At 39.6% G+C, this 18,144-nt stretch overlaps 1 protein-coding gene across 5 annotated transcripts in view; it reads right to left on the bottom strand.

Moving 5' to 3' along the window:
* Positions 1-18,144, bottom strand: part of ARL13B (ADP ribosylation factor like GTPase 13B) — an 81,066-nt gene that overhangs the window by 47,275 nt on the left and 15,647 nt on the right. For 2 of the 5 annotated variants that reach the window (XM_043448634.1, XM_043448636.1), the window contains exons 2-3: positions 14,927-14,997; positions 3,860-4,109 (exon numbers count right to left, since the gene is read on the bottom strand). The exons of 1 other annotated variant lie outside the window; for it this stretch is intronic. In XM_043448634.1, coding sequence (XP_043304569.1) covers positions 3,860-4,109; positions 14,927-14,997 — 321 coding nt within the window. Of the gene's footprint in view, positions 1-3,859; positions 4,110-14,926; positions 14,998-17,487; positions 17,603-18,144 lie in introns of all 5 variants that reach the window. 2 more of the 5 variants (XM_043448635.1, XM_043448637.1) reach the window with 2 other exon arrangements.

The following is an 18,144-nucleotide window of genomic DNA, read 5'->3' as shown; positions in this document are numbered from 1 at the left end:
CTATACTATGGTTCACATTATAATATACAGCTGAATACAATATTTTACAGATACTTTTATTAAAGAAGAGGTATTTAACCATTAGAGCTTCCCTGGTAGCTCAGCTGGTAAAGAATCCACCTGCAGTGCGGGAGACCTGGGTTTGATCCCTGGGTTAAGATCCCCTGGAGGAGGGCATGGGAACCCACTACAGTATTCTTGCCTGGAGGATCTTCATGGAGAGAGGAGCCTGGTGGGCTGCAGTCTATGAGGTCACAAAGCCTCAGACACAACAGAGTGACTAAGCACGCTCAGCATTTACCCACTTAGTCCAAAGAAGTGAAGTGACTTGCCAGGGTCATAAACAAATTCACAATAGCTCCTAGAATCCAGGTTCTAGACTCTCCATATTCTCCCTAAACCCATGTTTTTTTCAACTTTTCACCACTTATTTCAGAGATTTGACTAGAATATTATGCTGATTAAGAAGTAAATACTATGTAACTGCCAAACAGAACTTCCAAGCTAATAAAGCACAGAAGCCTAGTGATCCATGAATCTGACCTTCCCAGAGAACCCTCAAGTCTGTGACATGAAATGAAATGTGACTGAGACTTTATGTCAACAACACACGCTGTCAGACCAGGAGGCAGAATCGAGTCAGGCAGAGCTGGAGAAGTGTCCAGGACCTGCCGTCATCGTCATCTACTCTGCTTCTCCCAGCATGAATGAATCCTGCTCTGCCAATCTGTGATTTTGTTTTTCCTGATAAGATAATTCTGGTTTATTCCTTCTGTGGAAGGACTGAATCTTCTTAGAGGTCTGCTGTTCTCTGTTTGCTCATCATTAGAGGATGGGAAGAAAAAATTATCAAGGGGTTGAACTGAGTTCTCAGAGGCTTTGCAGGTCCTAAATCCACTAGTTGAGGCTCAGAAAAGTGGCAAGCAGAAGAAATTAGATGCCATAACTGGATTTTTCAGCTAAGAAGTCCAGACGTCTGTGGGCAGGAAGGAGGCAGCTGTGTGCAACAAGGAGCACTGCAGTCAGCCTCGTAATTTCAGTAGCCTTTCCTCCATCTCCATACCCACTAGCCCAGAGCATGGACTTTAGCAGGGCTCTACTGGAGGCCCTTTCCACTTACTAGACTTACAACCCTTTCCACTTACTTTTCAATGCCATACCTATTATATGCTATCGTTATTATCAGTCAAAACACAGACTTTCCCATCTGCAAGGAGCTATGAAGGCAACCTGGACTCAGGAAAAGTAAAATGATCAAATCTTCATTTAAAAAGAGCTCTCAAGTCCTTTATTCTTGCATTGTCTCACTTATGAAAGCATGTACCTGTTCTGTGATTTGAAAAATATCAAATAAAAGGGCTCCTGCCTTCAATGTAGAGGAGAGCTTAGAGAACAGGCAAGATGCTAGCAGGGAGACTGGTCTGGAGAGTAATCAGTAACACAAGGGAGAAGTGAACAAAGGCTGAAAGGAGTTAACATCAAATGGAACTGAGAGGAGTAAAGAGACTCAAATATTAAAACAGTACCATCAATAAGACAAACATTGTAGGTCAGAGACAAAAAGGTAAACAGGAGAACTTTCAAATATGGGACTTAGGTGGATATTAAAGAGGGATTTATAAGCAGCAAGAAGGGTGGGATAGAAAATTGTGTCTATTATATGAACACTGCATACATTACGTGTTTTACAAAAATATGCACAGGACACTCATCAAAATGATAGCAGTGGCCGGCTGTGCATGATAGGCCAATCACTTTTTATCCTCATTCTTTCTTACATCTTCTAAATTTACTAAGACTATGTACTTTCTGGTAAACTGTATGTATTTTTGAAGCACACACATCTCAAAACTTTAGCCCAATTAACAAGAATTCTACAGTTGTAAAACTCCCTTAAGAAAAACCATTCAGATGGTGAACCATTCTGTGTTTCATAAACATATTATATGATCTATAATTAATTCTCATGTCTTTGTGAGATCTCACTGACAGTGAAATTGTAATGGTGAGCAACCACTGTACAGACATTTACCAACTGCATGCCGCTGCCTCAGGGTTTTGCCACATACATATGCATGACTGACTCTTACCTCCAGCGTCGTCTTCTCAATAAGAGCTACTACGGTTATTTTAAGAGCAACATGCCCGTCACCACCGCCACTACGGGATTCCTGATCTTCTTTTACTTGTTTTGTTTTCAATATACTTATCACCTAACGTACAATACAATCTATTTATTACATTTATTGTGTGCCTCACCTCCAAGAATGTAAACTCCTGAGATCACATGTGGAGTTTTATTGCTGCTGTTCTCAAACGGATCCCTATACCTAAACGGATCCCTATACCAGAACAATGCCTAGCATATAGTGGATGCTTAACAAATATTTGTTGAATTAGTACTTGTATGAGTGAATAAAGGCACGAAAGAATACATGAAAAAAAAGAATAAATAACTACTAGATTAAAAAGCATACTCAATTATTTTACAAATGAGCATCAGTTGTTAGTACTCTTTATAAGTCACTGGTTCTCTGCTTCAACATTTGTAGAGACTAATTTAGCCTATGGGGTTCAACAAAGTTTACTCTTTGTATTCATGTCTATTAAAGTTTCTTTCAGATTCAATAAAAGAATTAATTATATCTATCAAATAACTTCTCTAATTAGTTAAAAGTATAAAAATTAAATAGTATAAGCTTAACAATAAATGGTACTGTAACATTTTATTTTCTGTAATCAGAGTTTTCAGACCGCATCATTTAAAAATGTTCACTTATTACTGAGGACCACAGGGACAGTTTGCTTACACTTTCCCATTTAACCATGTTGACAGGTTGCTTGGTTTTTTGTTCTCTTTTTCAATCATTGGTTATGAATTACAAGAGAACAAGAGAAAAGGACAAGAAGGCGAGAGCACACATACCACTCACTCCGATTTTAAGAGCAATTTCAACTACTTTTCACTTGACTACGTCTCAAAGTCATAGCGCCACCTTGTGTTTACTCTCGGGAAATGCTATGAGGGCAGATAGTGCAAAAAAGCTTTGTCATTGAATTTTTTTTTAATGTTTAAGCAGCTGAACAAAATGATGCTAAGCTTATGACTAAGTTGATAATCACACAGATCACACGCTGATAACGACACAGATCACACGCTGATAATGACACAGATCACATGCTCAGTTTGGAAATATAAAAGTAAAAACTGAGAAATCAACGTGGCATTAGAAAAATAAACCACCTAAGTAAGTTTCAAACAAGAATACTCAAGGGAAAAAAAGAGGCAAAACCTAAATGTTACTAAAAGAGGAAAATAAATTGAAAAACATTTTAGAACCTCATTAATAGACCATCTGCAAAATTTGACAAGAGTAAATTATCAAATAAAACAAAGAGTTTACACTTGAAAATCCAGCAGATCTAATTATAAGATTTCTTCATTACATAGCCTCTGCCCTTAATCCCTACAGACAGCATTATAATAAAGTCTTGGTATATTAACAACTCCCAGTAAATTACATACATTTGATTATGTGAGAGTGTGACAACACTTTTTCAGTGTTTTGTAACCTAGGGAGATTTCTTTAAGGACTAATGCTGCTGCTTCTATGTTTACAATAACACCAACATCGCGCACAAGCTTAGTCACTCAGTCGTGTCGACTCTTTGCAACCACATGGACCCACAAGGCTCCCCTGTCCATGGGGATTCCCCAGGCAAGAATACTGGAGTGGACTGCCATGACCTCCTCCAGGGGATCTTCCCAACGCAGGGATCAAACCCGGGTTTCCCCCAACTGCAGGTGGATTCTTTACTGTCTGAGCCACCATGGAAGCCCAACACCAACATTACTTACACCAGTATAGGCTTTCCGGATATCCGAGGGTGTCTCAGCACTTCTGACATTGTCTCTTTTGTTTCCTCCATTCTTTCTTCATCACTTGAATCCACAACAAATATTACCCCATAGGACTCAGCATAGTAATTCTTCCAGATTCCTCGAATTCTTTTTCCACCTCCCAAGTCGAAGATGGTGACTTCAAACTTTCCTTGTCTAAGGTCAATTTTGGAAAATCCAACAGTAGGAGCTACATCTTCAGGATACTCTGTTTCAAATGAAATAATCAAATGAAAAAGAATCTTTAGACTTCAAATTAGTAACGCTAATTTAACTTCACAACTTAAATGGCATAAGTGTATTATTCATCGTATATTAGTACTAAATAGAATGTTTATTATTTGTTTACATAATAAGCATTACATCTAAGCAAACTGGTTTGGAGGAAAGATAGGTACTATAAAATATCCAATTAGAATTTACACTCCTTGCAGACAGGGCTTTTTGTTTGCTTATTGATTTTATTGCTATAACCCCAGGTCCTAAAATAATGCCTACAATATAACAGGTACTTAATAAGTATTTGTAGAATAAATAAATGAACCTTTGCTTTAAGGCTACAGATTCTCTAAGTTACAAACAATAAATATTTCAACTTTCAACACCACGGCCATCCCCAGGGACCATTACAACCCATGTAGAGTTATAAAGAAAAACTAAACATTTAGAGAATAGTTTAAAACAACCAAGCAATGGGAGAAGCTATGAAGAGCATGGCAGAAAGCAAGGACGAACCAGAAAGCCTCTGGATGAAAGTGAGAGGAGCGTGAAAAAGTTGGCTTGAAACTCAACATTCGAAAAACTAAAGTCATGGCATCTGGTCCCATCACTTCATGGCAAATAGATGGGAAAACAACGGAAACAGTGACACACTTTATTTTCTTGGGCTCCAAAATCACTGCAGACACTGACTGCAGCCACAAAATTAAGATACTTGCTCCTTGGAAGGAAAGCTGTGACAAACCTAGTGTCTGTGTGTTAAGTCACTTCAGTCATGTCTGACTCTTTGCGATCCAATGGACTGTAACTCACCAGGCTCCTCTGTCCATGCACATTCAGACATCATATTAAAAAGCAGACATCACTTTGACCACAAAGGTCCATATAGTCAAAGCTATGACTTTTACAGTGGTCATGTACGGAGGCGAGAGTTGGACCACAAAGAAAGCTGAGCACTGAAGAATCGATGCTTTGGAACTGTGGTGTCGGAGAAGACTCTCGAGAGCCCCTTGGACTGCAGGGAGATCCAACCAGTCCATCCTAAAGGAGATCCGTCCTGGGTGTTCATTGCGAGGACTGATGCCGAAGCAGAAGCTCCAGTACTTTGGCCACCTGATGCGAAGAGCCAACTCAGGGAAAGCACCCTGATACTAGAAAAGATTGAGGGCAGGAGGAGAAGGGGGCAACAGAGGATGAGATAGTTGGATGGCATCACTGACTCAATGGACATGAGTCTGAGCAAACTGTGGGAGATAGTGAAGGACAGGGAAGCCTGGCGTGCTGCAGCTGATGGGGTCACAAAGAGTTAGACACAACTTAGCAACTGACAACAATGAAGAGTATGGGACCATTCCTTTTTAATTTGAATAAAAGCTATAATTGGAATAAAGAAACTTACAAGGACAGCTTGTAAATGTAAAGAGTAGATTTTATTTTTTTCTACAAGAAAAGAATACAGGATATTTTCATAAATTATAACTGAATTGCTTTGTACGTCTGCATATGACAGCACAAAGAAGTACAGGATATATACAATTATAACTGCCAAGGAATGGTAATGACAGTAAGAGATTAAAAAGATCACTAAGGTTCAAGCCTTGAACTAGGAGCTGAAACCTAGACCTTAAAGCTAGGTTGAATTTAAACAGTCAGATCAGTGATCTAAGTAACAGAAATGGAAAAAGCAAGACGTACAAACAAGTTGAACATTGTAGTTGGAGCAGATCTTTAATAGTGAATGTACACTGAAGAGGGTTCTAAAGACAGAGAACTGGGAGCCACAGAAGGCATTTCAGCAGACCAATAATATAATTGAGATGACTAAAAAGGAAAAAGGAAAGAGAAGTCGCTCAGTCGTGTCTGTCTCTTTGCGACCCCATGGACTGTAGCCTACCAGGCTCCTCCGTCCATGGGATTTTCCAGGCAAGAGTACTGGAGTGGATTGCCATTTCCTTCTCCAGGGGATCTTCCCGACCCAGGGATGGAACCTGGCTTTCCCGCACTGCAGCAGACTCTTTACCCTCTAAGCCATGGGATGACTAAAGTAGTCCTTTATCGAGATTCATATTTGCAAAAGTCTCTAGAACTGACTGAAAATGAGAGTGAAAGTCACTTTTTAGAGAGGTAAGAAAACAAAACAAAAACAGAAGCACAGCAAAAGAGAAGGCATGAGCGATGAACGATGCAAGTGACTCAACAGTTACAGAGAAGAGTTCAGACTTCACGTCTGTCTCCTCCATTCGCTCACCACTGTGGTTGTTACTGTTTAGTTGCTAAATTGTACCCAACTCTTTGTGACCCCACGGACTACAGCCCGCCAGGCTCCACTGTCCACGAGATGTCTCAGGCAAGAATACTGGAGTAGGTTGCCGTTACCTTCTCCACATCATCATGGAATTCACAACAAACATTACTCCCCTGAACTTTGCTTATAAAGTCAATACAGTGACCACAAACTACATGAGGATTTCAAAGTTAAATCAAACTTAAATAAAAAGCTCAGTTCCTCAGTTGTACTAGCTGCATTTAAAGTACTCAAGAGTCACATGTGACTGGTGGCCCACCCTACTGGACGGAGCCAATGCAGAACATGTCCATCATTGCAAACAGCTCTACTGAACAACACTGGTTTAGAGGGTATTATCATTCTCACATTCAGCAAAACATTTGCTACTACAAAAATAAATTTGAAAGGCATTTGCTTCTAGGCTTAGGTATGACTGAGAAACAGACTTGCAATGTACCATTGCCTGTCAGCAAGCATCTACTACAGTTTAGACAGCTCCCTAGAAAGTTAAGAAAGACAATCACAAGTCACATTTTTAAAAGACCTGCCTTATCTAGAGGGAGGAAAAACCAAGTTTAGAAACAATATAAGCAGACATATATTCCAAAACAGAATTATACTAGACATTTAAAAATGTGGATCTAGTCCAGACCAGAATTTGTTTCACAGTTAACACAGACAGCTGTCTCTAAGTACAAATTGAAAGGTACCCCCCTCCCCGAAATTATCAGCGAAAATAAGTCAACTGTCCTGAGGAAGAAATAAGAGAAATAACACACTCAGAATACCTACTCAGTACCAGAACCTTCTTGGGGATAAGAAGGTAAATATGAATAAAATAGGGGGGCTCCCCTCGTGGCTCAGACGGTAAAGTGTCTGCCTACAATGCGGGAGACCCGGGTTCGATCCCCGGGTTGGGAGGATCCCCTGGAGAAGGAAATGGCAACCCACTCCAGTACTCTTGCCTATAAAATCCCATGGACAGAGGAGCCTGGTAGGCTACAGTCTATGGGGTTGCAAAGAGTCAGACACGACTGAGCGACTGCACTCACCCTCAAAAAATATCCAGTACACTTCAGAGACATGATATTAATGGAAATAACACAAGAACCTATATGTTCTGTGAATAAGTCTGGAGGGGACAGTGTAAAGGTGTAATAAACTACATGGTTATCTTCTAGTCAAATTCATCTGCTGAAACCCTAATCCCCAATGGTGATGGTATAAGGAGGTGGGGCCTTTGGGACGTAACTAGGTTTCAGTTCAATTGCTCAGTTGTGTCTGACTCTATGTGACCCCGTGTACTGCAGCATGCCAGGCTTCCCTGTCCATCACCAACTCCTGGAACCTACTCAAACTCAAGTCCATTGAGTCAGTGATGCCATCCAACCATCTCATTCTCTGTTGTCCCCTTCTCATTCTGCCTTCAATTTTTCCCAGCATCAGGGTCTTTTCCAATGAGTTAGTTCTTCACATCAGGTGCCCAAGTTTCAGCTTCAGCATCAGTCCTTCCAATGAATATTCAGAACTGACTTCCTTTAGGATTGGTTAGATCTCCTTGAACTCCAAGGGACTCACAAGAGTCTTCTCTAACACCACAGTTCAAAAGCATCAATTCTTTGGTACTTAACTTTATGGTCCAGCTCTCACATCCATACATGACCACTGGAAAAACCATACCTTTGACCAAATGGACCTTCGTGGGTAAAGTAATGTCTCTGCTTTTTAATATGCTGTCTAGGTTGGTCATAGCTTTTCTTAAAAGGAGCAAGCATCTTTCAATTTCATGGCTGCAGTCACCATCTGCAGTGATTTTGGAGCCCAAGAAAATAAAGTCTCTTGCTGTCACCATTGTTTCCCCATCTATTTGCTGTGAAGTAATGGGACTTGACGTCATGATCTTGGTTTTCTGAATGTTGAGTTTTAAGCCAACTTTTTCACTCTCCTCTTTCACTTTCATCAAGAGGCTCTTTATTTCCTCTTATAAGGGTGGTGTCATCTGCATATCTGAGGTTATTGATAATTCTCCCGGCAATCTTGATTACAGCTTGTGCTTCTTCCAGCCTGGCATTTCACATGATGTCCTCTGCATATAAGTTAAATAAGCAGGGTGACAATATACAGCCTTGACATTCTGCTATCCCAATTTGGAACCAGTCTGTTGCTCCATGTCCAGTTCTAACTGTTGCTTCCTGATCTGCATACAGATTTCTCAAGAGACAGGTTAGATGGTCTGGTATTCCCATCTCTTGAAGAATTTTCCACAATTTATTGTGATCCACACAGTCAAAGGCTTTGGCATGGTCAATAAAGCAGAAATAGATGTTTTTCTGGAACTTTCTTGCTTTTTCTATGATCCAGCAGATGTTGGAAATTTGATCTCTGGTTCCTCTGCCTTTTCTAAAACCAGCTTGAACATCTGGAAGTTCACAGTTCATGTTTAGATGAAGCCTAGCTTGGAGAATATTGAGCATTATTTTACTAGAGTGTGAGATGAGTGCAATTGTGTGGTAGTTTGAGCATTCTTTGGCATTGTCTTTCTTTGGGATTGGAATGAAAACTGACCTTTTCTAGTCACGTGACCACTGCTGAGTTTTCCAAATTTGCTGACATATTGAGTGTAACACTTTCACAGCATCATCTTTCAGGATTTGAAATAGCTCAACTAGAATTCCATCACCTCCACTAGCTTTGTTCGTAGTGATGCTTCCTAAGGCCACTTGACTTCACATTCCAGGATGTCTGGCTCTAGGTGAGGGATCACACCATCGTGATTATCTGGGTCATGAAGATCTTTTTTGTGCAGTTCTTCTGTGTATGCTTGCCACCTCTTCTTAATATCTTCTGCTTCTGTTAGGTCCATACCATTTCTGTCCTTTATCAAACCCATCTTTGCATGAAATGTTCCCTTGGTATCTTTAATTTTCTTGAAGAGATCTCTAGTCGTTCCCATTCTGTTGTTTTCCTCTATTTCTTTGCATTGATTGCTGAGGAAGGCTTTTTTATCTCTCCTTGCTCTTCTGTGGAACTCTGCATTCAGATGGGAATATCTTTCCTTTTCTCCTTTGCTTTTCACTTCTCTTCTTTCCACAGCTATTTGTAAGGCCTCCTCAGACAGCCATTTTGCTTTTTTGCATTTCTTTTCCATGGGGATGGTCTTAATCCCTGTCTCCTGTACAATGTCACGAACCTCCATCCATAGTTCATAAGGCACTCAGTCTATCAGATCTAGTCACTTAAATCTATTTCTCACTTCCACTGTATAATCATAAGGGATTTGATTTAGGTCATACCTGAATGGTCTAGTGGTTTTCCCTACTTTCTTCAATTTAAGTCTGAATTTGGCAATAAGTTGTTCATGATCTGAGCCACAGTCCGCTCCCAGTCTTGTTTTTGCTGACTGTATAGAGCTTCTCCATCTTTGGCTGCAAAGAATATAATCAATCTGATTTCAGTGTTGACCATCTGGTGATGTCCATGTGTAGAGTCTTCTCTTGTGTTGTTGGAAGAGGGTGTTTGCTATGACCAGTGCATTCTCTTGGCAGAACTCTATTAGCCTTTGCCCTGCTTCATTCTGTACTCCAAGGCCAAATCTGCCTGTTACTCCAAGTGTTTCCAGACTTCCTACTTTTGCATTCCAGTCCCTTATAATGAAAAGGACATCTTTTTTGAGTGTTAGTTCTAAAAGGTCTTGTAGGTCTTCACAGAACTGTTCAACTTCAGCTTCTTCAGCATTACCAGTTACTAGTTACTACTGATATCTTAGAACATATATTATGGGAGTGGGTCTGGTAGGTTCCTTCTATTATTAAATTCTAATCCTATTATCCTAAAATGTAACTTGTGGGAGTGGGTCTGGTAAAATTTTACAACCTTGAGACATTATTTTGATTTATTGTAATAATTAATTAAAAAGTATATAATTCCCCTGCTAAAGACTAGTGAGGGGGGCACTCTCTGACCCCTTCTGATGTCTATGTTAGAAGCTTTCTCTGTCCCTTTTTCACACTTTAATAAAACTCTGCTACAGAAAAGCTCTTGAGTGATCAAGCCCAAAGCTAAATCTTCTTCGGAGATCAAGAATCTGACACCGTTCACCATAAGCTATCACTGTTAAATGTTTAATTGGCTTTGGAGGCTGTGGAACTCTGATATGTATAGTATTTGTCAATTTTCATGCTGTAAATACTACCGCTATGGCCAACTTGAAATTACCAATATGAGGTACCTGACCATAAAGTTGGGCGAAGAGGTACCTAATTGGCTTTCCCTGATTTCATGAGCCAATATAAGTAAGTAGGAGCCAGCTCGGAATACCACAGGTTCTAGCCAACAGCCTGTGAACTATGGTGGCTTCTGGTTCACACACTTTAGAAAAAAAAAAGGAGGACAGTCTCCCTTTATCCTTTACTTCTTCCTTCTGGCTGTAGTACATATGTAGTATTGAGTCACCCTGGACCAGGTGGCAAGGGAAAATACTAGGAATGGCAAAGCAAATATGAAAAGGAACTTGAGTCCCTAATGCCATACAGCTACTATGCCAACCCTAGACTACTTCTGCCTGTGCTGTTACATGAGAGAGAAATAAATTTCTACTTTGTTAAGCCACTGTTATTTTAGGCTTGTTAGTACAATCGAACCTATATTCTATTAATGCAATCGCTTTGACAGCCATGAAGAAGAAAAGATGAATGAATGAAATGAAGATAGGGGAAGTACTTTTAGATTAGGAAACTGTAATAAAATCATAGGCGAAACACTAGAGTTTGGACTTAGCTGATCATAATACAGTAAGAGAGGAAAATTATCTCAAAAGAAAGGAGGAAATATATAATAAAATTTTCATTTAATTTAAAAAAAAAAAAGATAGAGAGAAGAGCCAGAAATAAGCTAAAGAGTAGAAGCCGTGGGAGAAATGTTTTACAAAAACAGCTTACTATACCCTAAGGCATAACTCAAATGGGACACCAGAACAAGTAAAACTGCCCTTGGGATTTATAGTAGGAGAGGTAGAGAGATATAAACAGAGGAGCAGTTAAGCACTGACACACGTATTATATACAAACAGGAGTAGACAAAAACAGTAGTAGCCAATTGTATTCATGGTGGTGATAAGGGGTGAGGGCAGTAGGAGACCAGAGGGGACTTCATAAAGAAGACTACATGACAAACAAGTGTCTTTAGAGATAAGTAGATATTCTGTCTTTAAGGAAAAGTTTATTTCTCTTTAATAAGGCAAATGGGAACAGTATAAGCAAAAAACAAAGGCATCAAAAGGCTCAATCAAACCTATATGCTAAGAAAACTCCCAAGTAGTTCTATATAACTGGTTTCTTTAGAAAAGAAAAAAAAAAGGTAAGAAATTAGTCACTGGAGTAAAAATGAAGAACAAAAACAGAGTCAGAAGGCAGCTCAAAGTTGAAGGCAGCTTTGACTTTTTTGTTCATGACGTGACACCTTGAACATTTTCTAAACTCAGAAAATGACACTGATAGATATATGGAGGTGGGATTTAGAAGAAAAAGACCTGATGGAAAGAGGATATTCTAAGTACATCCAAATAATGAGATGGATTTATTAGCAAGTTCCTAGATCCTGTTCCCTTGAACCTAAGGTTTTGAAGGAATAAAAGAGAGGATGTTTGGATAAGCCTTCATGGACTGCAGGCCAAATCTGGATAGCCACCTGTTTTTACATGGCCCTCAAGCTAAGAACATGCTTTACATTTTAAAATAATTCCAAAACAACTCCCAAAAATATTTCATAACACATCAAATTTTAGTGTCTATAAGGAGAGTTTCATTGTAACATGGCCATGTTCATTTTCTACATACTGTCTATGGCTCCTATCAAACCACTGTGTCAGAACTATGTAGCTGGGAATGGGACCGTAAACTCTCAGAATCTAAAATATTAGTATTTACTATCTGTGATTTCCCCAGTGGTCCAGTGGTTAAGACTCCATGGATTCAATCCCTGATTAGGAAACTAAGATCCAACATGCCATGCAGTATGGCCAAAACAATAAATAAATTTTAAAAAATAATAAAATATTTACTATGTGGCTCTTTACAGAAGAAACCTGCAAAACCTGATTTCAATTCAGTTCAGTTCAGTCACTAAGTCATGTCCAACTCTTCGCAACCCCATGAACCACAGCACGTCTATCCATCACCAACTCCTGGAGCCTACTCAAACTCGTGTCCATTGAGTCGGTAATGCCATCCAACCATCTCATCTTCTGTCATCCCCTTCTCCTCCTGCCCTCAATCATTCCCAGCATCAGGGTCTTTTCAAATGAGTCAGTTCTTCACATCAGGTGGCCAAAGTATTTGAGTTTCAGCTTCAACATCACTCCTTCCAATGAACACCCAGGACTGATCTCCTTTAGGATGGACTGGTTGGATCTCCTTGCAGTCCAAGGCACTCTCAAAAGTCTTCTCCAACACCACAGTTCAAAAGCATCAATTCTTCTGCACTCATCTTTCTTTATAGTCCAACTCTCACATCCATACATGACTACTGGAAAAACCATAGCCTTGAATAGACAGACTTTTGTTGACAAAGTAATGTCTCTGCTTTTTAATATGCTGTCTAGGTTGGTCATAACCTCCAAGGAGTAAGTGTCTTTTAATTTCATGGCTGCAGTCACCATCTGCAATGATTTTGGAGCCCAAAAAATTAAAGCTTGTCACTGCTTCCACTGTTTCCCCATCTATTTGCCAAGAAGTGATGGGACCAGATGCCATGATCTTAGTTTTCTGAATGTTGAGCTTTAAGCCAACTTTTTCACTCTCCTCTTTCACTTTCATCAAGAGGCTCTTTAGTTCTTCTTCACTTTCTGCCATAAAGGTGGTGTCATCTGCATATCTGAGGTCATTGATATGTCTCCCAGCAATCTTGATTCCAGCTTATGCTTCTTCCAGCCCAGCGTTTCTCATGATGTACTCTGCATAAAAATTAAATAAGCAGGGTGACAATATACAGCCTTGACGTACTCCTGTTCCTTCTTGGAACCAGTCTGTTGTTCCATGTCCAGTTCTAACTGGTGCTTCCTGACCTGCATACAGATTTCCCAAGAGGCAGGTCAGGTGGTCTGGTATTCCCATCTCTTTCAGAATTTTCCACAGTTTATTGTGATCCACACAGTCAAAGGCTTTGGTATAGCCATTGAAGCAGAAATAGATGTTTTTCTGGAACTCTCTTGCTTTTTTGATGATCCAGCAGTTGTTGGCAATTTGATCTCTGGTTCCTCTGCCTTTTCTAAAACCAGCTTGAACATCTGGAAGTTCATGGTTCACGTATTGCTAAAGCCTGGCTTGGAGAATTTTGAGCATTACTTTACTAGTGTGTGGTATGAGTGCAATTGTGCGGTAGTCTGAGCGTTCTTTGGCATTGCCTTTCTTTGGGGTTGGAATGAAAACTGACCTTTTCCAGTCCTGTGGCCACTACTGAGTTTTCCAAATTTGCTGACATATTGAGTGCCCCTGATTTAGACGGTGACAGTTCTTCGAGGATATAACATAAGTGACAGCATGAGGGGGTACAAAAAGCCTTTAGAAGACTGCTTCAAACAATAATATATAGTTTGTTGGACTTCCCTGATGGTCCAGCGTTCAAGATCCTGTACTTTCAATGTAGGGGGGACAGGCTCAATCCCTGGTTGGGGAACTAAAATCCCACACGTCATGAAATACGTACCAAAAAAAAAGAAATTAACATATAGTTTGTATCTAACATTATAAAACAGAATTGGGGGTGACAAAACATTTTTTTCCAACAAGTTTTGCAAGGTGTCAATTTTCTTTCATAAACTTCCCCAAGTAAAAGTTCCCTATTTGTCATGTATGATATCTTGTTGCAACATTTATTTTCAGGAACAAATATACGTTAGGTTTTTTCCCAATTCATACCTTTAAGATGCATGGCTCATGCTACATCTTCCGGGTACGCAACAAACTCACTAGTACAGCAACTTCTATATTATAGTTACAGAGCATTAAATTAACACTAAATAAATAAATCCAATGAGATGTAACATAAAGGACATAAAACCCTTCAATGTATCTTTAACGTAATTGTAAAAATTACACATCATATTGGAAAAAAAAAAAATCAAGAGATACAAAGAAGCTGTCCTGGCTATCTATGTTTCTACCTCTCTTTCACTGAGTTGTAGCTCTTTAACTAAATTCTGGCCAAAAGAATGTAGATAATATGCATCCTTAATAGCAGGGGCATGTCCTTTTTACACTTTTTCGTTCCTACTAGCTAGAAGACAGCTATGACTCCTCCTAGCTGACCAAAGACCTCAAGGAGCCTCCATATCTTTGCATTCATTCAAATCTGAAACAGAACAGGCTGGTACTATTAAGCCAGAGTCTATTCATCATATTAGACACAAGTACACTAAGAATATAAAATAATAGAGTACACAATATCTCTACCCAACGAATATGTAATAAAACAATTTAAATAAATAAATCAGAATAATTTAATAATAATTTTTTTCAGCTTACCTCCTTGGATTCCCTTCGCTGTTGCCGTTTTACCAGCATTATCAAGTCCCAACATCACAAGAGTCACCTTTCTTAAAATAATAAAAATTAAAAAAAATCACCTTCTGAGTGAATTAAATATTGGGGGGGGGGGATAAAGGCAAATACATTCATCCAAGCAATACTTAAGAAGCAACTACTATGTACAAGTCAATACGCTGAATGCTAAGGGGTACAATGATGAACAAAATATATATTCAAAAAGCAAAATTCTTGAAAAATACCTGTGAAGTGCCATCCTTTTGTTCTCTAAGCACAAAAAAACAGAAACTGTACAGTAGATAACCTGAAGGATAGAGAAGAAATAAAGGGAAGAAGAGAGAAAGGGGGAGAGAAAGATGGATTCTAGAACATGAATTATTTATCACATCTAAAGACTCAATTTTCTAGTTAACTGAATTCTAACGATTAGCAAAAGTTTGTTTTTTCCAGTGAAATTATATAAGAAAAGAATTAGGTTAGGTTCTATACACTACTAGTACACTCAGTTGTTTTTCTATATGTAGCACCTTACCAAATACAAATCTTATAGTACCGTAACATGATTATTAACATAAGAGCTAATGTATTTTAAAAGAGAGTTCTTCAATTAGAAAACTTAAAATGCTTCTGATGATATAGCTAAACTTCACAGAGTAAGGGAAAAAACACAATCCAGTTCAATCTTACAACTGAAGAAACATCAGCCTAGAGTCATAAGCTAAGACAATGAATTGGTTACAGTCAGAACCAGAACCTAATTCACCTAACTTCTAGGAACTTCTTAAACCTGGGACAGGTTATAAAGGAACAAACCTACCACACAGTTCCTAGTATCCTGGGGATTCAGTCCAGCACTAAAGCCCATTTCTGTTCCAGGCTTAATGACTGCTTAGTATAGCAAGTGGTGAGACCACTTATTAACACCACACACTTGGGAATAGAGAGAGAAAAGTCACAGTAAAACTGGGCCACATTCCCATGGAGTGGAGTCAGGGTTTCTGCCAAGTGCAGTCATTCTTCACTGGCAGTCATTCCAAGAAGGGTTAAAAAAACAGAACTTAGATGGCAAGAAGGGTGTTTTCCATCTGCCTAAGCCTGGCTTTCTTGGAGCTGGACTTTATTAAACAAATAGTTAGTAAACATTTTCTGTATACCATACACCAGTGTTCTAGGTACTGAGATACCTGCTTATTAAAATAATCACAACAACAATGAAAAACAAAAAATGATAAACTCTTCCCTTTCTAAACTTATACTTTAGTTGCAGGAGACAATAAATATAAGAAATAAGTAAATTACAGGTTATATCCTATGTTAGAGGTGATTAAGGACTACAGAAAAAAGAATAGAGAGGGATAAAGGGGAGCAGGAGTGGGGGTGGAGGTGGAAAGAAGTGTAAACAGGGTGATCAGGGCAGGACGCACTGAGAAAGGAGGTAAGGTCTGAGCAAGGTCTTGAAGGGAGGAAAGAGAGCACAGCTGGGGCCGAGGCACGAAGGCGGTGGGCATGGTGCGTGTGTCGGGAGGTGTTGACACAGCAATGTTCCAGAATCAAAAAGGAAGCCAGTGTGGTAAAACCCAGTCATGGCAGTGCAGGGAAGAAAGACAGGAGATGGGAAACACATCAGAAGCCAGATCAGCTGGGCCTAGCAGGCCATGGTGAGTGAGGACTGTGGATTTTGTGAGTGAAATTAACTCTTCATGTCAATTTCCTTTGTTATCCAGGAGCCTCAGTCTTTTCTAAATGCTTCAACCATCCCTATATCCACCATGAGGAATACACAAAAGTATGTCTACACTTGAGTCAGTGGTCAGTCATTTAGCAGCCTTCTCATACCCCATTCCCAGTCAGCCAGAGATGGGGTCGGTGGAAATGCCAGAATATGAATTTACAGAGCTGAGGAATATGTGAGGTCTAGGTACTTCTATCCACGTGAAAGTTTTACCTGCATCACTAACTGAAGAATATGTTCACTTCTTTTTTTTTTTTTTTTGTTCACTTCTTAAGGAAGCTTTGAGATATGAAGAGTATAATTTTACTACTTTGTCTGAAGAATTCATAACTTCCAAATATCAAAGTATAAGATTAAAGTACAAAATAATTTCCTAAACAAAATATAATAAATGACTATCCAAAAATATGGATGATATAGCACAAATAATATTTTGGATAATTCAAGTTTCTAAATATATAATGAATTAGACCATAATATTAACATTAATTCAACTGCTCTTGAATAATTTATTCCAAGATCTACAGTGCTTCAAACATCACCATAACGAAAACAATTACTTTGGGGGACAAATCCCCATTTTCTGTTGGTTTTCTTTATTCTGTAAATCTTTAATCCAGTTTTCTGCTAACAGGAGGGGCCGTGGTAGTTTGGCCTCAGGCCACACTATAGTAGGGGTAATGGCTCCCTCCTTCAAAAGGACTTAGGCCAGCACACCACAGCTCCCAAGACTGTGGTAGTCAGTGCCCCTGACCTTGCATCAGGCCACTGTCGACCACGCCTCTGCCAGAGACTCCTAGACACTCACAGGCAAGTCTGGGCCAGTCTCTTGTGTGGTCACTGCTCCTTTCTCCTGGGTCCTGGTGTGCACAAGGTTTTGTTTGTGCCCTCCAAGCGTCTGTTTCCCCAATCCTGTGCAAGTCCTGTAATCAAATCACACTGGTCTTCAAAGTCAAATTCCCTGGAGGTTCTCAGTCTTTTTGCCAGATCCCCAAGTTGGGAAACCTGTTATGGGCCCTAGAACTTTTACAACAGTGTGAGAACTTCTGGAGTATAACTGTTCTCCAGTTTGTGGGTCGTCTGCTCGGTGACTAAATGGAGCTAATGGCAACCTCCTCCAACAGGACTTCTGCCACACCAGGCTTCAACAGTATGTGAACTGGGAACTTCCAGATGTTCAAGCTGGATTTAGAAAAGGCAGAGGAACCAGAGGCCAAATGGCAAACATCTGTTGGATCACAGGAAAAGCAAGAGAATTTCAGAAAAACATCTACTTCCACTTCACTGACTACACTAAAGCCTTTGTGGGTCACAACTGTGGAAATTTTTTAAAAGAGATGGGAACACCAGCCCACCTGACCTGCCCCTTGAGAAATCTGTATGCAACAGCTAGAACTGGACATGGAAAAACAGACTGGTTCCAAATCGGGAAAGCAGTACATCAAGGCTGTACATTGTCATCCTG

Source organism: Cervus canadensis, chromosome 27 (genome assembly GCF_019320065.1).
Source record: "Cervus canadensis isolate Bull #8, Minnesota chromosome 27, ASM1932006v1, whole genome shotgun sequence".
Classification (NCBI taxonomy): Eukaryota; Metazoa; Chordata; class Mammalia; order Artiodactyla; family Cervidae; genus Cervus; species Cervus canadensis.
This window is presented reverse-complemented; position numbering and strand designations above follow the sequence as displayed.